The sequence below is a fragment of the Chrysochloris asiatica genome, unplaced genomic scaffold (assembly GCF_000296735.1).
Source record: "Chrysochloris asiatica unplaced genomic scaffold, ChrAsi1.0 scaffold00034, whole genome shotgun sequence".
Taxonomy (NCBI): Eukaryota; Metazoa; Chordata; class Mammalia; order Afrosoricida; family Chrysochloridae; genus Chrysochloris; species Chrysochloris asiatica.
In genome coordinates, this window is record NW_006408552.1 from 12317164 (window position 1) to 12340159 (window position 22996).

Consider the following 22996-nt stretch of genomic DNA (forward strand, 5'->3'; position numbering starts at 1 on the left):
GGGAGCGAGCGAGGGCCGGGGGCGCTGGGACGAGTGCTAGTCAATCCCTCGACTCCACCATCCACCCGCCGCCCAGACGCCTGGGCCGCGGAGTTTGTGTCCCGGCTCGGACCCCGGCGCCCAGCCCAGAGCCGTAACCTTGAGGCGGCGGCGGCGGCGGGGCCGGGCCGGGCCGGACCGGGGGGCGGCGGCGCTGGATCCACGATCGCCCGATCGCAGGCGGGAGATGTCGAATCCCGGGACGCGCAGGAATGGCTCCAGCATCAAGATCCGTCTGACAGGTACGGCCGGCCAGAGGCCCACACCGCCCCCAGCGCCCACCCAGACCCCGAAACCCCGGAATTTCCCCAGATCGCCCTTGGAAAGTGTCCCTCCCCCAACCAGCCGTTGTCCCAGGACCTCGTCACCCCCTCCACGAGTGCCCCTCGCTGCTCCCGGCCCCGCCCCCTCGCGGTTCTCCTGGCCCCGCCCCCTCATTTCTCACCTCCACCTTCCAACTCTCCCAACCTTCTCCCGCCTGGCCACGCCCCCTCGTTTCTCACCTCTACCTTCCAACTCTTCCCTCCATCTCCCTCACACCTGCCTCCTTCCTTCCTCCAGGCTCCACCTCGTCCCCTTGCTTCCTGCCCTCCAGCCCCCACCTGTGTCCTGTCTCCTCTCCCACTCTTGTCCCCTTAATTCCCTCCTGCCTCGTCCTCATCCCCGTCCCCATTTTTTCTCTCTACCTGCCTCCTTTCCCTGATGCCTTTCTTTCCTCTTCCCCAACCTGCCTCCTAGCTCCCCTGACTGGCCCCGCCCCTTTCTTTGCCCCGCCCCTCATTTTCTCCCTAGACCCTCCCCTCTTGTCTCCCATTCTTACCACCTGGCTCCTTTCTTGCATGGCATCCCTTTCCTTGAGCTGGGTGTCAGCCCTATCTATGTCTTCCTCTCCAGGCCCTGCTCCCCACTTCTCTTTTGGACCAGACCTCTTCAGTGTATCCCACTTCCTCTTCCTCTCACCCAGATCTTTCCACCCCTTGACTCCTGTCACTTAACACACACACGCCATACACCCATACTATACACCCACACATACACCATCACCCACTCACACTCCACAGACACCACCATACACACACACACACACATCATACATACATCATACACACATACATCATACATACCCATACACACACACCACACAGTATACACCCATACATACATCCCCCCCACACTGTCCATACACACACCATATTCATACTCCATACACAGACACACCTCACAGAGCTCACACACCATACACACACACACACACACACACACACATCACCCATATACGTCATACACACTACCTTCCCACACCCCATACACACATCACCCCAACTCCCAAACACCCCATCCACACCCCACACACACTCCCACCATCTCCACACGCACCTCCACACACACCTCCTTGGCAGCAGGACAAACCAGAATTCTCATTTGCTTTTATTTTGTTATCACAGAAATGGCCATGTGGCTCAGCTGGCTTTGTAGTGCCACTTGAAGGGGGAGTGGGCAGCTTCGCTGTGGCCTCAGTAGGTGGCTGAGAAGTCACCACTGTCAGCATCCTCACCTGCGCTTTCTCCCTCTCTCTGCATTTGGCCCGTCCACCCTTCACTAGACCTACCATTTCATTCTAAATTCACATCTGACGCAGTGTTGTGTTACAGATGTGGTGTTGCTGGGGGGACTTTCCAAACGAGAATGTTTCCAGCCTTGGAAAAGAAAGTTTCTTCTCAGTCCTGTCAGGGATTTCCCTCTCGAATTTTCTCTGCAGTTTCTGGCTTAGTAAGGACACCTAAATCAGTATCTGGTTGGATGCTTTCAAAGTTGGAGTGAATATTCTGAACACTTTAGAGCAGACACAGGTGCTCTGGTGGCACTGGCGTTAAATTGCTGGGCTGCTAACCAAGAGATGAGAGGCTGAATTTACCAACTGGCTTCCAGATTAACAGCCTTGGGAACCCTGTGGAGCAATCTACTTTGTCCTCAGGGTTACTGTGACTCAGAGTGGACTGCATGGTAATGGGTTTTGATTTTTCTCTTTTGGTTATGGTAGATACAGAGTCACAGAGTCTTCAAGTCATTGGCAAAATCCATGAAAACAATTGGCGATTTATTTATTGAACAAAAATTTCCATTGAAAACCCATGGTTGTTGCATGGTGCACTACATGAGCGCGTGTGGGGTCTGTGTGTCATGGAAAACGTGGTTGTTGTCGTTGCTTTTACAAAGATGTCAGATCTGGAATGATTTGGACCTAAACCCAGAGCCTGGTTTTGTCAGGTGACTGGTGTATTCCATGAACCTTAGCTTCTAGAGAGAACTACTGCTCTGTGTCAGGGCCTGGCGACGAAACCCTTTTTGCTTTGCATTGGACACGAAGCTCTTTTTATGGCTACATGAAAGCCAGGTTTCTGACATTGCAATCCTTGTAAACCTTTAATTACGGACAGCTTTAATTTGGTTCTCATTTACAATATAATCTATAATTGACAGCAGCTCCTTTTCTGTTCTCTTGTTAATAGGGAAGTAACTGATTTAGTGAGTTTTGGTAAACATGTGATTCAGATTTGAGAAGGAATCAGGTTTTAGTTAGAAATGTATGTGTCAGATACTAGGCATATATATATATATATTCTACTTGGCAGGCCCGGGCCTGGTACTTTTCCTTGGGAAAGAGAGGAAAATTGTACATTGTTTTTGGATTCAGCAATTGAGATGTCATAGATACAGACAGGATGGTTTTTTAAAAGAGCTTTTAGCTGACATTTGATACTAAATCATCAGAGGATGATGAATGTACTTTCCAATGCACCTTTTCTCCTTCCCTCTTGTTGTTAACGGTCGTGGAGTTGGCCCCGACTTGACTTATGGTGACCCTATGCACAACAGAATGGAATGAATGAACAAATTGCTGCTCAGTCCTGCATCAGTCCCATGATTGGTTGCCGATTGGATGGTTGAGATCCACAGGGTTGTCATTGGCTGATTTCAGTAGATTGGCCAGGCTTATCTTCCTGGTCCTTGTTAGTTTGGAAGCTCTGCTGAAACCCCAGTTCATCATCACAGCAACATGCAGACCGTACTGACACCTGAGTGGTGGCTGTGCATGAGGTGTGTATTGCCGGGAATCAGACCTTGGTCTTGTGAGAATTCTACCACCGAACTATGACTGCACCCCCTAGAATGAAGCTGAGAGGAGGGTGCGTGTCAGGTATTGAATTGTATCCCTTCAAAATTGTTGTCAACTTGGCTATCATGATTCTCACTGGTGTGGCAATGATACAGTGATATAGTTTGTCAGTTATGTAATGCTGTAATCAACCCCTGTGTTGTGATCCGATGTGAGCAGTCCGTCAGTCCGTTGTAAGGGGATTAAAGTGAGTGCGATGCAATACCCTGTCTTGGGTCACTGCCCTGATTCCTATGAAGGGGAGTTTCCTTGGGGTGTGGCAGCATCACCTTTTATCTTACTAGAGATAAAATGAGACACTGCTTACAGAGAGAGAAGGACCTCATTACCACCAAGAAAGAAGAACCAGAAGTGGAGTGCATCCTGCTCTGCAGTCAGAGCGTTTGCACCGAGAACCTCCTAAACCCAGGGCTAATTAATGCCAAAACACATGGAGGTCTTTAAGGGACGCTGCTGGGCCCAGAGATGTTGAAAGGAGACAGGGACCTTTCCCCAGAGTTGGCACGCAGAGAGAAACCTTTCCCCTAGAACCGGCACCCTGAGTGTGGACTTCTTAATGTAACATTGTAGTATAAGCACTGGACTGCTTGAGGTCAGCAGTTCAAACCTACCAGCTTCTCCTCGGAAATCCCGCAAATGTCTGTATTGGTATTCCTGTGACAGCACCAGAGAACTGAGACAGTGTGTCGTTGTGAATGTCCCTGAAACAGGACTGGGAACTTCGTAGTGATAGAAGAACACACATGTTGGCAGTTGGCTGTTGAACTTTACGTGGAAACGCTGGAATAATGCATTTCATTTGAAGGTAGAATAATTTTGGGACTAATTTTTAAGGTGGTTATAGGAAATTTGAGATCTCTTTGTTTTCTAGCGTATTGTGTAGCTATTTTTTCAAAAGTAGAACTCTTTTTTGCTGGTTTCAGAATTTTTGTTTGTTTGTTTGTTTGTTTCCAGGTGTGATAATTGAAAATGCAGTTTTGAAGCAAGGGAGATCCTAATCAGTCATCAATGAATAGAATACTACACAAAGCATAATAAAATGCAAAGTTTACAGACTGGAGTTATAAAAGACCATTTAAAACTTTTGGATACACAGTTGTAATTGCTTGTGGGTTGTTTTGTACCATCCAGTGGATTACATGCAGAGTAGAAAGCTTTCATTAACGCTTAGGGATTCCCAGATGGTACAACTGATCACTAGCTCTTTTCTCCTGGAGAGCAACGGGTGAGTTCATACCACTGACCTTTTGATTAACAGCTAAGTGGTTCATCCTTACACCAACAGGGATCCTTTGGTTGTGGCTGCTGCTGCTGCTGCTGCTGCTGCTGCAAACCCATCGAGTCGATTCCGACTCTTAGTAACCCTGTTTAGGGTTTATGAGGCTGCATTATTTTTACAGGAGCAGAAAGCCTCATCTTTTTCCCATGTAGTGGCTGGTGGATTTGAACTGCTGACTTTGGAGTTAGCTGCTCAATGCGTAACCACCATGCTACCAGGACTCCTGGTTGTAGGTAGAGCGTTAGATTTAAAGTCAAGAGACTAGGATTCTGTTCAGCTCTTCCATGAACTATATGATACAGAATGTGTTATTTAACCTTCCTGGGTTTCAGCTTCCTCATATATAAAATGAGATTTCAACCCTTGTACTATCTTTGATTCTGCGTTTCACCATATCAGTTTGTGTACCTACTTACTCCAGGTTACTGCAGGGGCATTTCATGCTTTCTGTTACATTCAGTGCTGGTATTCAGCAGACTGTGTTAAGTCACAGCACTTGTGTATGATTTATGCCAAGCATTACTTTTGCATACTGATTATGTTTATGATTTTTTTGCAGCATATGATTGAGTGATAAGATGTTGAACTGCTTTGTAAACCTGGCCTAAGCAGTTGAGGAAAGTGTAATTCTTTATAGTTAAAAGATTGGAAAGTTCATGAATGTTTTTGTAGTATTTTTGCAGGAAAATAGTTTTCAGTAGACTTTTTGTTTATAATAGGTGTAAAATCAAGGGATCTTTGCTAAAGAGCATTTTAGAACTCGCAGGCAAACCGAGTTTGGGGACATTTTGATTTTAAATTCAACCAGGATTTGCAAAAACTTTGTGGTATACAAATGAATCTCAGATAACACTCAGCCACTTTAAGTTAAAGAATGGAGTTTTCTACTCTTACAAATCTCACAGTGCTCTTTGAAATGTTACCCGAATGTTAACCAGTTAATTGCAATACCGGATACTTAAACTTTGCTGTATTTTTGTGCCTTGAAATATTCTTAGCCTCACTTGGGCTTTTATATCTCTTGGAGCGTGACTGTGTATGTGAAGAGAGAAATTCTAATTCCAAGTGAAGAGGGGGAAGCCGACTTTCCTTGATAGCATATGGAAATGAGAGGATATTTTTAAAGTTGCAGCACATGTGATGAGAGGCTGACTGGGCTTTTGGTCCAGAGGATGCAGCTGGGGGAGAAGTAGTTGTAGCAATAGTTGTTATTAACTTTGATTGACCAGTAACAGATAAGGGGACCTAATTGATTGGAAACAAGTGAAGTTTTTCTTAAGAGAGATTTGATAGCTCTTAAGAGCGTTGACTGTCAATTTGTGCCAGCTGAGAAACCTCGCTTATGTAAGGCAGGCTGTTTTCACAGTTGTAACAGAGTTGCTGTGATGTGACGGAAGAAGTGACCAGTCCTAAGCCTTGCTGCATCTGAGCTGTGGTAACATTTTCCTTAGGGTCTGTCCTGAGTTTAAAGAGGCACAGCTTTGGCACTTCTTTGAGTTTTATGATCAAAGTGCATTTGATGGGTTAGCGCCAATGCCTCTGCAGTTAAACTGGCCTCTGCCTTAAAACAATCACATTCTGCCCAGTACAGGCTCTAGTACTGATTTTGTGATCTGATCACATTTGTGTTATTTAAAAAACAAAACCTTTTCATATTTTTTCAAATTTATGCTTTCTCCTATGAATCTCATTGATCCTCTTAGCTGACTTAAGAGATGAAATGTTTAATTTAGTTTTTGAATTGGCATGAAGTCGACAGCCAGTTTATTTATGTCTTCCATTTTACAGTAGTTGTGATTTATCAAATATTTTCTCTTTTTTTCACAAACATGAAAGACATTTCTGAACCTCAACGTTTTCCCTTCTCCACCAGTTTCTGTTTTCTCTGTCTGGTCACTAAGTCAAGTTCTAGTGTGGACCATTGGGTTTATTTTTGTAAAGAAGTATTTCCTCATGAGTTGAAAACTCCAAAAAATTCTGACCCATAATATTTCAACATCAGCTCAATGGCCTAGTTAACGAGACTGAGTGTTTGGTAACATGTTTGTGGGCTCTGGATAAAAGTTAAAATAGCTGAATTGTGCATTTTATTGAATGGTGGGAAAGGGGCATTCAAATTTTTTCTCCTATCAAACAAATTAAATTAGTGGTTTGCTTAGTTTTTAAGTGAATTTTACTGGAGTCGAGAAAGCCCCTAACTTTGCTCTCATCCTACTAACTAAAACCCCAGGCTGTTCTAGTAAAAAACAACTACAACAGCAAAAACGAGCTGTAGAATTACGTTTAAGAAACACAAGCACATAGCATGTGGAATGACATACCTCCTTTTTAGAATGTTAGAATTACTGTTGTGTCTGCAGATGCAATTTAATCCATTTATAGATTTATACTTAGTGGAATGTTATTTCCACATTCAGGAGTAAAGAAAAAAAACAAAACAAAACCCCCTGTTGTTGTTTGAAAACAAGGCTTAAATAATGTACATTCGATGCATCTGGTGATGCGCCCCCTCTGGAACTCCAGCTGTGTTCACCTCCATTGCAGCAGAAAGGAATTCTAATTGGCTGAGGAATGTCAGTAACATCACGTTTCACCGAGTGTGAACCTATTACGCTGGCTGCTGGGTGATGCATTTCAGATGTTTTCAGCTCACGACTCCAAACTTGAAGGTTGATTTCAGGAGTCTGGAAAGGAGTATTGTGAGCGGTGGGTTGCAGAAGACAGCCTGTCTTCTTAGTATGTTGGCCATCCACTGGGTCCTCTGGAGGCATCCTGCTTCCTTGTGGCTTAAACCCGGGCTCCGGAGGCATGAGGTTCTGCATTTTATTTCTCACGTCCAGAAGCGCTTACAGTGAGGAAGGGGGCGTGTAGAAAGATAATGTTTCCATGCCTCAATTTCCCTGACTGTAAACTGGGGGTACCTGCCTTTTTATAGCTAACCAGGAGCTAGTAAAGATAGGTGATCGATAAACTTTGACGCATGGTTAGGAGTTATTGAGTTGTTTGTTGTTGTTGAGTAGGTTTCTACTCATAGCGACACTGTGTAGGGTTTTTGAGATTGTAAATCTGTGTGGGGGCCAGAAAGTCTTACCTATTTCTTGTGGAGTGGCTGGTGGGTGTGAACCATTGACCTTGCAGTTAGCAGTCCAGTGTTTATCTTTACACAGTATCTCTCCTATTTATTTTCAGAGTTGTTATTGTTGTGTGCCATCGAGTCGGTTCTGACTCATAGGTACCCTGTATAAGGTTTCTGAGAGCAGCTGGTGGGTTTGAACCATTGATCTTGTTGTTAGTAGTCCTGTACTTATCTTACAGCACCACAAGTGTAACTACAGAGTGGTGGATGTCTGCTGTGTCTCGTTCTCGATGGCACCCAACAATAACAACAACAAATAGTCCATGTAAATGATAGAGTGATTAATGTACTGTGTTAAGTGCCATTGAGTTGGTTCTGACTCTCTCAGCGACCGTGTATAGGGTTTCCGAGGAGCAGCTGGTGGATAAGAACCATCAATGCTGAAGTTTAAACCGACTTTGCAGTCTTGTGCTTTATCCCACAGTGCCACACCAGGACTCCAACGTACTTTAACACTAAAGAAAAGTTATAGAAAAAACTTAAGAACTTACTGATAAATATGGAAAAATAACAATAAACAAAGAATTGTCAAGGTCTCTGTATTCATAGTCACAAAGTTCAATAGAGAATGGGGTTTACAAGCTAAAGTCAGATTCATCTGTAATGGTAGCACTTTGAAAGCATCCCATTAAAATCAAGAACAATACAGGGGTGGTGCACTGTCATAGTTGTTACTAACGAGAGGAAGCCACCAGGAAAGCTAAAACCAAATTGTTGCCATTTGTAGGTGATTTAGTAGTATATTTTGAAAAACTCAAAAGAATCAGATGAAAAACAAAAGTAAACAATAGAAATTTTTAGCAAAGTAGCTAGCTAGATTTCTCCATGGTAAAAATATGATAAATACAATGAATATGCCAAGACAGACTAGGGAAAACAATTGATAGCATACTAACTCAATGGCAAGGAGCTCTGGTAGCGTAGTGGTTACGAATTGGGCTGCAAACCGCAAGGTCAGCAGTTCGAAACTATCAGCTGTTCCATGGGAGAAAGATGAGGCTTTCTGCTCCCATAAATATTTACAGCCTCGGAAACCCTGTACAGGGTCGCTATGAGTCGGAACCGACTCCGTGGCACATAACAACAACAACTCAGTGGCACTTATCAACAACAACATATTACAGGGTTTCTTTAGTACCAAAAGAGCTCTCAAAATCTTAAGAAAAGGTCAATAACCTCGTTGGCAAAAGATATGAGTGGGAGAGCCGTGGTTAAGTTCTGTATTCTAACCGAAAGGTCAGTGGTTGGAACCCACCAGCAAATCTGCAAAAGAGAAGATCTGTTTTCATAAAGATGTAGGAAACTGGACAGTTCTACTCTGTAGAACTTGAAATCAACCTGAGGACACATAACAATAACAGTGGATAGTTCTCAGAATAGAAAATGCAATTAGTTTTGAAAAAGCTTCTCAGCCCTATTCATAGTAAACAAAATACACATCAAAACTTAAGAGTGAGACACTTTTTCATCTTGTAGGCAGTAGATACCAAAGAGCTTGATAGTCTGCCGAGAACACCAGGGTGTGAAAAGGTGGAAGTCTTTTTTTTTTTTTAACGCTGTTAGTTGGGAATTAAAAATTGAAAATAGGTTTGTAGGACAATTTGGAGTCCTGGTGTGGTGCTAAGTCGTTTTGAACCACAAGGTCAGTGGTTCAAGCTTACAAGCTGTTCCTTGGAAACACTGTATGGGTCACTATGGGTCGGAACCAACTCTATGGTACACTTAACAACAACAGGGCAGTTTGGTGTACTGTCTATTAGATAATAACAACTGTGAGGATGGCTCAGGACTGGGCAGTGTTTTGTTCTGCTGGACACAGGGCTGCTGTGAGTTGGAACCTGCTTGACGGCACCTAACAACAGCTCAGATAATTAATGCTTCTCCTCTTGGACCTGTTGATCCTGCCTTTAGGAATGTTTCTTACAGATAACAGTTCCACATTTATATGAGGGTGAGTCAAAAATTACCCACACCCTGGCTGTAGAATTTAATTTTAGAAAAGATAATTGCATCATTTTTTGACATAGTCTCCTTGCTTTTCAATACACTTTGTCCATCTGTCAACAAACTTTCGTATTCCCTTATTAAAAAATGTTTTAGGCTAAGCTGTGAGCCATGAATGCACTGCTGTTTTCACTTCTTCATCAAAGGTGAATCTTCATCTACAAAGGGCTGCTTTCAAGGGTCCAAACAGGTGAAAGTTTGATGGAGCAAAATCAGGACTGTAGGGAGGATGCTTTAATAATACCTCTAAACACAGTGTCAACAGTGTAGACAGAGGTGTGTGAACATGCATTATCATGCAAGGTCACGATGTCCTTGGACAGCAGTCCTCTGCGCTTAATCTGAAGTTTAGACTTCAGCTCTTCAGTGTGAGCATCAAACACTGTTGATTGTTGAACCTTTTACCTGATAATTGTTCGTGGCCCTTGAAGATCCCAGAAAACTGTAAGCATCAGTTTTCCAGCTGATGGTTGACTTTTGAACTTTTTCTTGATCTTTGATTGAGGATATTTCCATTCCATACTTTGTAGTTTATGCTCAGGCTCGTAGTGATGAATCCACGTCTCATCATAAGTAACGAACTTTTGAAAGAAACTTTTACCCTCCTTTGAATATTGGTCCAAGTTTTGTTTGCAGATGTCCAAATGTTTCTGTTTATGATCTTCCGTAAGGTGTTTCAGTACCCATCTCCTATAAACTTTTTGAAACCCAAGTCTGTCATGGATTATTTCTAGGGAGAGCCATGGCTGATTTGCAAATGACTTGCCACACAATCCGCTGTCATCGGTGTATTCGAGAGAATCATTTCATGTGTACATTCAGTGTTATCATCAGCAATGGATGGGATGGTATATTTTTGTATCAGCTGGAATGCCGATTATTTTGGATCCACCCTTGTATAATCTTACCTACAAGAATGGAGTTCTGGTGTGGTGCTGTAAGATAAAGCACTGGACCGCAAGGTCAGTTTAAATCGCGAGGTCCGCAGTTCACATTAACTAGCCGTAGGAAGCCTTATGAGTTGGAACTGACTTGAGGGCATTTAGCAACAACAATATGTAAGAATATTTAGTGCGGCATTGTCTGGAATGATAAAACATCCGAAATAATCTAACTGTGCATTAGTGGTGAAACTGATTAAATAATGATGGAGTAAAACCTGTGAAAGCAGCAACCTGTCAGAGACATAAACCATAAATATGTTTAATTAAAAAGAGTCCTGGGGTGGCATGTAGGTTAAGCATTGGACTGCTCACTGCAAGTTCAGAGGTTCATACCCACCAGCTTTTCTTTAGAAACCCTATAAAGGGTTGCTGTAGGTCCAAATCAACTTGATGGCCTTTCATGACAAAATGATCCACAGTAAAGAGTAAGATTGGTCACTGTCTAAGACAGAAAACTCTCAAAACCCAGAACAACAAGGCAGTTGTGGTCATCACAGCGTTCACTGTGCCCTCGAGATGGGGTACTGTGAAGCTGTTGTAAAAGAATCAGTTAGTGCTTTATATTCCGGTGTGGAACATTCTCCAAGATATATTATGGAGTGAAGAAAGCAGGCTTCAGAACAGTGGCTAGTATATGCTCTGTTATTGAGTGCCGTTGAGTCGGTTCTGACTCTGTATAGAGCAGCTGGTGGGTTTGAACTGCCGACCGTGTGGTTAGCAGTCCAACGATTATCCTACAGCGCCACACCAACGGTCCTACTATTTGAGTTAAAAACAAAACTAAAAGAAAAAAACAAATGCATAGCTCTATTGGTGTGCTGGTGGCCTTGTAGGATAGTAACCAGAAGGTCAGCAGTTCAGATTTACCACAAATTTACCAGCTGCTCTTTGGGAGAAGGATGAGGCCTTCTGCCCCCGTACAGATGTACAGACATGGAAACCGTGTGCAGGGTCGCTGTACCTGCCACCAACAGCAGCAGGGTTAGACTTGTGGAGAGTGTCGTTGGAAGGACACTGATGAAAATGTTAGCTGTGGTTTCCTCCTGGAGAAGAACTGAGGCCTGAGGTCTTGATGGGACACTGTATGGCTGTCCTTGTTTTATTACTGTCACAGATGCTGCATTTCATTCAGATTTGGAGGGTCAATGACAGCTCTGTGTGGAGCAGGTTTATCGGTGCCATGTTTCCAACAGCACGTGCTCACTTCATGACTCTGTCCCGTTCATTCTTCCAATATTTCAGACTTTTTCATCATGCTATTGCACACTTCATAGACGACAGTAGAGTGTAAACATCAGTTTTGCACATGTGTGTGACTGACTTGATATGCGTTAGTCGCTTGATTGAAGTGGTCTGGAACCGAATTCATGATTATCACTCAGATATGCCTCTGTTAAATCAGAACCAACTCATGCAGTGGCTTTTGTACAATTTCCTCACCGGACTCCCTCACATGTATTACTTTTCAACAACTAAAAATGTTGAACAACAACGACAAAAGAATCTCCAGCTCTTAGAATCGAAAAGTGCTTCTTTAAGGACGATTGTGCTTTACTTGCCAGTGATAATTATTTTCAAATTTGGATGTTCTGAAAATTAAAAACAATTGTGCTAAATGGATTAAAGGTACTGTTTTCGTTACGTAGGACTGCTAGAACAGAAATGCCACCAGTGGGTGACTTTAATGAACGGAAATGTATTTTCGCAGTCTTGGAGGCTGGAAGTCCAAATTCAAGATGGCAGCTCTATGGAACCGTTTCCTCCCTCGCTGAGATCTGGAGGAAGATCCTTGTATCTTCTGAGATTTTCCTCAGTGATCTTCATGATTTTCATTCGCTCTTTCCCCAGCTCTGTTGTTTAATATCTTGAGATCTCAAGAGGTTGACTCAAAACACTCCATTATGAACCCTGCCTCATTAACATAACAAAGAAACCCACTCCTAAATGGAATTAAGACCACAGGTAATGTTGTTAAGTGCCATGAAGTCCTTTCTTACTAATGTTGTTGTTGTTATTAAGTGCTGTCAAGTGGGTTCCGACCCATAGTGACCCTGTTTAGGGTTTCCAAGGAGCAACTGGTGAGTTTGAACCACTGCCCTTGTAATTCAAAGCGACCTTGCTGTCCACAGCTTATCGTATAGCACCACACCAGGGTTCCAAGACCACAGGTAGAGGAGTTAGGATTTACAGTTTGTTCCTGTTGTTAAAGTGCTGTCAAGTCAGTTCTGACCTATAGCAACCCTGTATAGAGTTTCCAAGGAGCAGCTGGTGAGCTTGAACCGTGTACTTTGCATTTCAAATGATTTTTCAGCCCTGTACATTAACCCATGGGCGCCATGCCAGGACTCTTTATTTATTTATAGGGGACACAATTCAACCCAGATAGGTACCAAACAGCATTTATGTTAAGGGCATAGTTACTATTGTTGTTAAGTGCCACTGAGTCAGTTCCAACTCAGATCGACCTTGTGTAGGGTTTCCAAAGAGTGGTTGGTGGGTTTGAACCATCTCCCTTGTGGTTAGCAGCCCAGTGCTTATCTTAACAGCAAGATTTCTGGGTTCCAGAGAGTATTTTTGTAATATTTGTAAGTCTAAATAAGCTTTTCCCAGGGAGTTTCTATTCTGAGTCTAACCCTACCCCCAAATGACTTGTCCTAGCATGATATTGGAGTCCTGGTGTAGGGTAAGCGATGGACTAACAGTCACAAGGTTGGTGATTCAGACCCACTCGTCACTCCTTGGACATCCTATATAGGATTGCCTTGAGTCAGAACCGACTTAACGGCCCTTAACAACAGCAGCATGCTATTCAGGTAAGTCCAAATGATTCTTTCTAGAGTCAGAAGTGCCCTCCTTAGATCCCGTGTAAGTCCCTGAAAGGCACAAATGGTCTGTACTCAGTGTCTGGTAGCTTAAAGACTAGTGTTTTGAACCTACCCAGCAGTATTGCCAAAGAAAAGAACCGGTAATGTGCTTCTGTAGAGATCACAGCCAAGAAAACCTCATGGAGCAGTTGTACGCCGCTGTAACTCCTGGGGTCGCGTTGAGTTGGAATGGACTCTGGCCCAACAGACTGAGTTTTATTTAGTGAGTGTTGTCCTGGGAAGACTGGAACCTTGACTTCAGTTAACATTGTTCATTTATAGAATCTATATGGAGCCCTAGTGCCACAATGGTTAGAGCACTAGTTGCCAACAGAAAGGTCAGCTATTTGAGCTCGCTAACTGCTCATCCGGGCCTCTGTTTCCATAAAAACGACAGCCTTGGAAACCCTATGGGACAGTTCTGCCTGTCCTGTTGGTCATTATGAGTTGGAATTGATTCAATAGCAGCTGGTATATCTTTAATTTGAGGTATCATTTGGAATTATCTCTGACCTATTTCCATAAATATTCTCATCTTTAAAATGGGGGTGGTGGTGGTTGTTGTTAAGTGCCGTGGAGTCGGTTCCGACTCATAGCGACCCTGCACAGGGTTTCCGAGGCTGTAAATCTTTACGGGAGCAGAACGCCTCATCTTTCTCCCGCGGAACCGCTGGTGGTTTTGAACTGCTGACCTTGCGGTTCACAGCCCGATTCGTAACCACTACAGGCTTATTTGTATGAGCCAGTAATAATAATTGACTGTTGTAGCCAGGCACTCATACTTAGCATTGAGTTTGCTCTGCAATTCTTTCAGGGCTTGTAAATTTTAGCAGTGCCTAAAAAGGAAATAGTGCTACCTGACTAGACAACAGTAGAAAGAGTTGTAACCACATGTCACACATGACCCTTTTTCTCTTAGCTCTTTGGGATCCAGGGTTTTATGCAATTGTGTTTCCGAATATATGACCTAGAAATGCACAGATCTGAGAGGAACCTGTTGGCCTGTCCATACATGTCAGTGATGCTGATGCCTTATGTCAGCACTGTGTTTCGGTTTCCAAGGGCTCTTTTAGCGGTTTCCTCATTGGAGCCAAGATAGCAGCACAAAAACCACACTCAAAAAGACTTCTTTTTTTGGGTATGGTATTTTTTTGTTTTCAGGTTTTAAAAAACAAATATATACAGCCTGAAATTTGTTTTATCCTTTAAAAGTACAGTTTATGGAACAGAAAATGATGGTTTCTCTTGTCCTAAGTGGATACTCATTTCATGTTCAGGTACAAAAACACTCAGGTGCACTTAATCCAACGTTTATAAATAATGCGCTCTACAGTAATCAATAGGCATGTGCAGGGAAGGGCCTGAATGTATTCATGGAACATAATTTTTTAGTGAGGGTAGCCCAGACTCACAAAATGAGCCACATTTTGTGTGTGTGTGTGTGATAGCCTTTTTTGCTCTGTAATTAATTATGCATTAATTATGTGTTTGAAGTTGTTGTACACCTGACATTTCTCTCCTTCCCAGCCTAGTAGATATCTTCAAGTTAATATCCCACAGCAGTTTTCTCCATTCCCGCCTCCCTAAAAGTCCTCCTCCTTAGTCACCCCAGTTTCATGAAGTCTACCCAGTTGCCCGTGTGACAACTGTGGGAATTTCAGTCCTTCTTGATGGCTGATCCAGCCTAAAGTCCTTTTGTTTCTGCCACCGAAGTGTCTCTGGAATTTGTCCTCTTCTCTCCCTGCCTGTCGCCCCCATTCTAGACTAAGCCATGATCATTTCTTGCTTGGTCAGTTGCTGCTTACCCTTTTAAAATTAAAATATTAAGTTAAACATTTAAATGTTGGCACAATGGGTTAAGCACTGGCCTGGTAATTGAAAGGCCAGTGGTTCAAACCCACCAACTGCGTCACAGGAGAAAGATGAGGCAGTCTACTTATATAAAGATTTGCAGCCTTGGAAACCCTGGGGGTAGTTCTCCTCTGCCCTGTTCAGGTTCTATGAGTTGGAATTGACTTGCAGCAGTAGGTTTAAGGTTGTTTTTAATAGTCAAAAATAACCTGCTACACTGTTTCTGTTTTTCAAAGATGTGAAAAGGTTAGTTAGCAAACCCCTCCTTTTGGTTAATTCTAAGGTTGGAAAGAGATTTGCTACTAACTTGATCCTTTCTCCTGGCTAGTGCCACGTCTTCCCTCAGCTGTCCACCAATCTCTTAGCCTCCAGGCTCAGCTCCTGGAGCACTCGTGCACACCTCCTGTGGTCTTTGTCAGTGTGAAAGGGAGGGTCAGTGACTTAGAGATGGCCAAAGAACAAGTTTAACAAGTAGTACAACCATGGAGAAAGACCCAGGACACCAAACTGAAGACTATTATTTGGGAGAGTTGAGAATGGGAAATACACAATCATGGATGGTCCAGAGTACATGTGACATTCTGCTACCCAGTGTTTGCCTCAGGATGACTCCTGAGTTTATCATCCCTCAAGCTGCCTTGAGTTGCTCAGACCAAATACCCTGATGTCCTCCTTGCTTCCCTTCTCTTCCATTCTCTGCAAGGTGTCATCTCTGACTCATAAGCCATGTCCTGACTCTTTCTACTTCCCTCCCTTTCCACAGTTACTGCTGCCGGTCCAGGCATCATTCCCTAATGCCTGCCCTAGCCTCCTAAATGGTCGTCTTGCCGTTTGTTTGCTGTTCTCTCATGAGCTGAACACCACCAGGCTAATAAATAGTATCTAGATCATCCTGGGTCTCAACCAGGGATGCTTTTCTCCTCAAGGAATATTGGGCAAGGTCTGGTAGCATTTTAAATTGCTACAACTTTAGAGGTGCTACTGGTATCTCATGATTAGATGCTGGCAAACACCCCACTCTGCATATATCAGCTCCCCACAACAGAGAGAAACCCTGTTTTAGGCCTTAATATCCTGTTTTCTTCATCTAGAGCTTCCAGTTCTAGATCAGAAATAAAATATTGCCAATACCTAGAAGACCCCCCGCCCCCACAAACTCCCTTCCCAGTTAATCATTTCCCAACCCCTAAAGACAGCTGATGTTCTGACTTGCAACACCTGTTTTTGAACTTCTATGAGTGGCATGCTTTTGTGACTGGCGTTCATTTTGTTTGTGAGATTCGTCCATGTTATTTTGTGTGGTTGTAGATCATTCATTTCCATCATGATTTAATATTCCACCATGTGACTGTTGTTGTTAAGTATCATTGAGTTGGTGCCGACTCATAGTGACCCTATACAGGGTTTCTGAGTCTTTCAAAGTCTTTGCGGGAGCAGAAAGCCTCATCTTTTTCCCACCCATGGACCTTGAGAGGTTCGCTGTCTAGTGCTTGTGTTATGGAGCCACCGCACATCCTACTTTGTGACTGTATCATCATTTATCCCTTTACCTGCTGAGAGGCAGTTGGATAGTGTCTGGTTTGGACTCTTGTGAATGGTGCTGTTACATGTATTCCTGTACCTGTCTTTTGTTGAGTATGTGTACGCATTTCTGGTGGGTATATACTTAGGAGTGGAATTACTAGTCATAGAGCAGCACATGTTCGCTTTGACAAAAACTGCCAAACACTTGCTCAAAGTGGTTGCCTCCAGCAAGTATGCAATTGATTTCTAGTTGTTCCCTATCTTTGCCCACCTTAGTATTTTCTGTTGTTAGAATTTTAATTCTTTTGGTGGGTGTGGATTGGTTCTGCTTCTACTTTTCTCCAATTCTTGCCTTAAATGGCATCCTTAGAAATCTTCTGGTAGCTTGTTATTTTGAAATAATTAAAGAATCACCGGAGGTTGCAAAGAAATGTACCGGGAGGTCTCATGCACCCACCCTCCCTGTTGTTAATACCTCACATAACTGTGGTGCCTTAGGAGAGTCAGGAAACTGACATTGGTATGATTCACAGAGCTTATTCCTATTTCACCCTTACACACGAACTGCCTGCGTGTGTGCATGTGTGTTCTCTGCAGTTTTACCACTGGGTGGATTCGTGTCATGATTACCACCATCAAGATAGAGTTGTACCATGGTGACAAGGCTCCCTCACCACTCTCCCCGAGCTTCTCTAACCCTAGCATGCCCTAGTTTATAGTCAATGACCCCCAACATCCCATTATAGTTTTACCCACCCCTTCTCCCCATCCCTTGCCCCCTGGTAACCGCAGATCTGTTCTCTAGCCAGAAGTCTTTTGAAATGCGTCACTTTCTTCTTTAAAGCCCTCCAGTACTTTCCTTAGACCTGGTGGTACCATGGTTTAGGTGTTGGGCTGTTAACCACAAGGTTGGTGGCTTGAACCCACTTGTGGGAGGAAGACATACAGCCTTGAAACTCTATGGGGCACTTATATTCTGTCCTCTAGGGTCACTGCGAGTCAGAATCAATTGAAGGCAGTGAGTTATGGGGTGGGGACTGGGGGAAGCTCATTAATTTGAAATGCATATATAACAGTCTAAAACTTTCAGTTAGAGTTTTTAAATCCATCCTGTGCATATGATGTAAAAGAATGCCCACTGAAAAGATACTTCCCTTGCACCCTCCAATTGCTTATTCCTCTTGTATTCTTTCCAAGATTGTCTGTGTGTCTTCCTAGTGTTTCTGCCCCCCTCACTTCTGTCCTGCTGGTTCCCCCTGCCTGCTCCCTGTGGTTCAACCATTCACAGAACTCCATAGAGTGCTGCTCTTAAAATTAGTTTTATCATTGGAAAAAAGGAAACAAATGAAGAGACACATGGGGTAAAGTTTGGGGGACTCCCTGTGTAGATCTTGCATGCCCCAGTAAGGACTGCTCACCCCACAAGACACATCAGTGTCTTCCACGTGGGAGCTTCCATGTCCAGAGCCTTTATTGGGGTCTCATTATGTAGGAAGGATTGATTGAATCATGTGCCCTGTCTGAGGCCACCTGGCCTGGGCTTGCCCCCAGCCACCACTAGAGTCACTTCATTAACATAACCTGTTAGGTTAGGTGTGGTCTGGAGGCCTCAAAGACACTTCAATCACTGGGAGACTCCCAGGTTTTAGAGGTTATCTCTCAGGAACAAAGGACAAAGACCCAATTCTTGTTTGTTGTTGTTGTTCTTAAGTGCAGTCAAGTTGGTTCTGACCCATATAGTGACCCTGTAGAGGGTTTCCAAGGAACAGCTGGTGAGCTTGAACTGGTGACCTTGCTGTTCAAATGGCTTTGCAGTCTGACTCATTAGCCCACAGTGCCACACCAGGACTGTTAGGTACCATCAAGTTGGTATCTACTCACAGCGACCCTATGCACAGCAGAATGAAACACTACCTGATCCTGGGCCAACCTTACAATTGTTGCCACGCTTGAGTCTATTAATGCTACCACACTTTGCCCATCCATCTCGCCTGGGGTCTTCCTCTTTTTCACTGACCCTCCACCTTATCAAACATGCTATCTTTCTCCAGCAACTGGTCCCTCCTGACAATATGTCCAAAGTGTGAGAGATGAAATCTGGCCATACTGGCCTCCAAGGAGCGCTCTGGCTGCACTTCTTCTAAAACGAATCTGTTGGTTCTTTTGGCAGCCCATGGCACTTTCAATATTCTCCTCCAACACCATAACTCAGATGCATCAGTTCTTCTACAGTCTTTCTTATTCAGTGTCCAACTTTTGCATGCATATGAGATTATTAAAAATACCATGGCTTGGGTCAGGCGCACTTTAGTCCTCAAGCTGACATCTTTGCTCTTCAACACTTTAAAAAGGGCTTGTGAAGCAGATTTGCCTAATGCAATACATCGTTTGTTTTCTTGGCTTCTGCTTCCATGAGTGTTGCTGGTTGATCCAAGAAAAATGAAGTCCTTGACAACTTCAGTCTTTTTTCCATTTATAAGAATGTTGTTTATTGGTCCAGTGGTGAAGATTTTTGTTTTCTTTACATTGAGATGCAATCCATACCAAAGGCTGTGGTCTTTGATCTTCATCAGTAAGTATTTTAAGTCCTCTTCACTTTCAGCAAGCAAGGTTGTATCATCTGCATATCGCAGGTTGATAATGAGTCTTCCTCCAATCCTGATGCCACAGTTTTCTTCATATAACCCAGGTTTCTCAGATTATTTGCTTAGCATACAGGTTGAATAAAGAGGATCGTAGAAGAATTGATGCCTTTGAGTTGTGGTGTTGGAGGAGAATACTAAGGGTGCCATGGACTGCCAAAAGAACCAATAGATCTGTTTTGGAAGAAGTGCAGCCAGAGTGCTCCTTGGAGGCCAGGATGGCTAAGCTTCGTCTCTCCTACTTTGGACATGTAGTCCGGAGGAAACAATCGTTGGAGAAGGATGTCATGCTGGGTAGGGTTGAGGGTCAGAGAAAAAGAGGAAGACCTCCAACGAGATGGATCGGCCAGGTGGCATCATTGATGGACTCGGGGGTGGCAGCGGTGGTGAGGTTGGCCCAGGATCGAACATTGTTTCGTTCTGCTGTGCATGGAGTCGCTATGAGTCGGTTCCGACTCGATGGCACCTGACAACAACAACAACAACAGGTTGAATAAGTATAGTGAAAGAATACAATCCTGTCACACAAGGTTGCCATTCAGTAATTTTGAAACATTCAGTATTCCCGTGTTCTGTTCCAACAACTGCCTCTTGGTCTAAATTCCTTGGGGGAAAGTTAATATAAACACCACCAAGAGTCTACATGGCAAGACCTGTCAAATAAACACTGGGCTACTAATAGCAAGACCTGCAGTTCAAACCCACCAGCCACTCCTCGGAAACCCTATACAGAGTTGCTATGAGTTAGAACCAGGACATTAGCATTTCACAATAACAGCAAGGCTCTGCAGCCCTGTCTACTGCCATGCAGTGCCCTGAAGCTGTGAGTTCATAGGGTGGGGTGTCTGTCCCCTGAGTGCCTTCTTTTTCTGTCTCCATCCACTCCACATTGGACTCGGAGTGATGGCAAGGAGTGAATTGTTTCCACTATATGACACTCTGCAGAAACAGACAGCCTGTTTCTTCCAAACAATTGAGAAACACTCAGAATGAACCCAGTTTTTTAAAGAACAAAAGCACATTCAATGATCATAATTTTAAGAATTAAAAAACAGATAGCAGAGACATACATTTTATCCCAAATATTATTAGTCAAATGTATCTTGTATGTGTGTACTTAAATGGAATAGATCCAGATCTGTGGACATTTAAAAGAATTGTGTGGTGTACCAATTGAAAACCAGAAAGGAGAAATAAGCACTTCATTTTTTTTTTTTTTTTGGTTTTTGAGCTTTGAGTCTTGAACATTGTTATTGTTAGGTGCTGTCAAGTCAGTTGCAGCCCATGTACAACAGAATAAAATACTTCCTGGTCCCGAGCCATCCTCACCGGCATTGCTTTCTATTGGAGCCCATTTGCTGCAGCCTTTGTGGGATTCCATGTTGTGAGGGTCTTCTCTTTTTTCTGCTGGCTCTTTGCTTTACTGAATATGAAGTCCTTGGCCAGGAACTGGTCCCTCCTGGTAGCATGTCCAGAGTACGTGAGATGAAGTCATGCCATTCTGGCATCTGAGCAGCGTTTTAGTTGTACATCTTCTAAGTTCGAATTTTTGGGGGTTCAGTAGTCTCTGCCAGTACGGTAATTCAGGTACATCAATTCTTCTGTCATCGTTATTCATTGTCCAGCTTTTATATATGAGCCAATTAAAAATACCAGGACTTGGTTCAGGCAAGTGAAACAAGGTCCCCAAAGTGACATCTTCGCTTTTTAATGCTTTTGCATCAGATTTGGCCAAAGAAGTAGACCCTTTAGTTTCTTGACTGTTGCCCCAGGAGCTTGTTATTAACTTAATAGTTCATTATTTTTGCATTAGAGTTTGATACTGATTTCTAGTCAGGATATGTCTAAAGGAGAATAGACAAATGCCAAAGGCATAAACAAAAGCTTGACTCAATTTTAAGCCCAATCCTTATGGATGAGAGGAGGATTTAAGAAGATAGTAGTCACCCACTAGAAGCATAACTAACATTGCACAGGCATTGTTAAACCACATCTATTGCTGTCTAATGTCCTGACTCATAGGGACCATGCAGGACGGAGCTGAACTGCCCCATGGAGTTGGCAAGACCATCATCTTGACAGCAGCAGACGGCCAGAGTTTTCTCCCAGAGAGCAGTGAGCTCTTTACCCACTGCGCCACTAGGGCTTCTTTGACAGTCACTAGAAGGAGTTCACAAGAAACAAGCCTGGAGGAGTCCAGCGGCTGACAAGTCGAGTTTCAGCAGGATCTGGAAGATTCAGACAGTGGAGAGTGTACGTTCTGGAGCATGTTCTGGATCAGGCGGTCAGTCACAGCAAAGACAGTCAAGCAAGAGCGTGGCCTCTTTGGAGGTCAGACTGCAGTAAGAGCTGTGCCCAGGGAGAGGGGACGTGGGCCTCAAGGTTTAGGGGTCAGGACAGCAACAGGTGGTTGTGGTGAGCTGTCAGAGAGGTTTGCTCCAGAAGTCAGGGATACAATTCTTAGACTTGCCATGTGTGGGACTTGTTCCTTCTTGCCCGGTGGGCAGCAGAGGATACAGTGGATGAGTAGTGAGTGGCCCTAGAGCTTAAGGGCCTGACTTCCAGTCCGGGCTTCTTGTTGGATGTGCTCAGAGAGTGTGAGTTGAAAAGACTGCTGGGAAGCACGTTGGTACCAGGGGCCAACTTAGGCCTCTTCACAAAGTGATGAGGGCTCTGTCACTGTGCTTATCAAAGGCCTACTTTTACTGATAGACTTTCAAGGCTGTTACAAGGAAACCTTTTTTGGGGCTAAGTTTAGACCAAACGGCCTACAGAGTTTCTTTGAAGAAACATTTATTAAGTAACTACTGGGTGCTAAATTGTCTGGCAAATAGTGTACTGGCAACAATGAAGTGGGGAGAGGCCTGAGGAAGGAAACTGTGTGTGTTCTGTTCTGCATTGTTACAAAGCTAATGCCAGATTCCTGGTGGGCCCTTGAGAGACCATTCCAACTGGAGGAGATACTAAGTGTCTGGAAAGCAAGCGAAAAATACAGCAAGTACTAAGTGATGGTGGCCCCGTGGATAAAGCACCACAGTGGGCGTTGGGGGTGAAGGTAGCTAGCCAGGCATCTCTCTCATGTGTCTGGCTACTGCTTTGTAACACACGCACTTAAAACATCCTTAGAAGCTTTTTTCGGAGCCCAGCTGTGGCTCCTCCAGTCTTGATGATAAGTTGGTATGTGCCTAGTGGTTTTTTTTCCCCTTGAAACAATGAGGTCTGTTTGGATGCTTTTTTGTGGGTAAAGATTAGAACTCAAGAGCACCGGAAGGGATTCCTGGAGCGGTGGGTGGCAGATCCTTTTAGTTCTGCTCCAAGAGTCCCCAGAGGTGCAAACAGTTAATGCCCTCTCCTGCTTACTAAAAGGCTGGAGGTTCAAGTCCAACCCGAGACAACTTGGAAGAAAGGCCTGACATTCTCTCCTGAAAACCAGCCGTGGAAAACGCTATGGAGCACAGCTCTTTTTGAGCAGACATGGGATTGCTGTGAGTTGGAATCAACTTGACGACGGTTGTAGTCTTTCCTGGGTCACTCA

The 22996-nt window shown here is 43.9% G+C and overlaps 1 protein-coding gene across 1 annotated transcript in view; it reads left to right on the forward strand.

Annotated features, from left to right (window-relative positions):
• SMURF1 (SMAD specific E3 ubiquitin protein ligase 1) overlaps positions 1-22996 on the forward strand; it is a 117761-nt gene continuing 94765 nt past the window's right edge. Inside the window, exon 1 of the mRNA XM_006859746.1 lies at positions 1-281. Coding sequence (XP_006859808.1) covers positions 227-281 — 55 coding nt within the window. The 5' untranslated portion in view covers positions 1-226. The remainder of the gene's footprint in view (positions 282-22996) is intronic.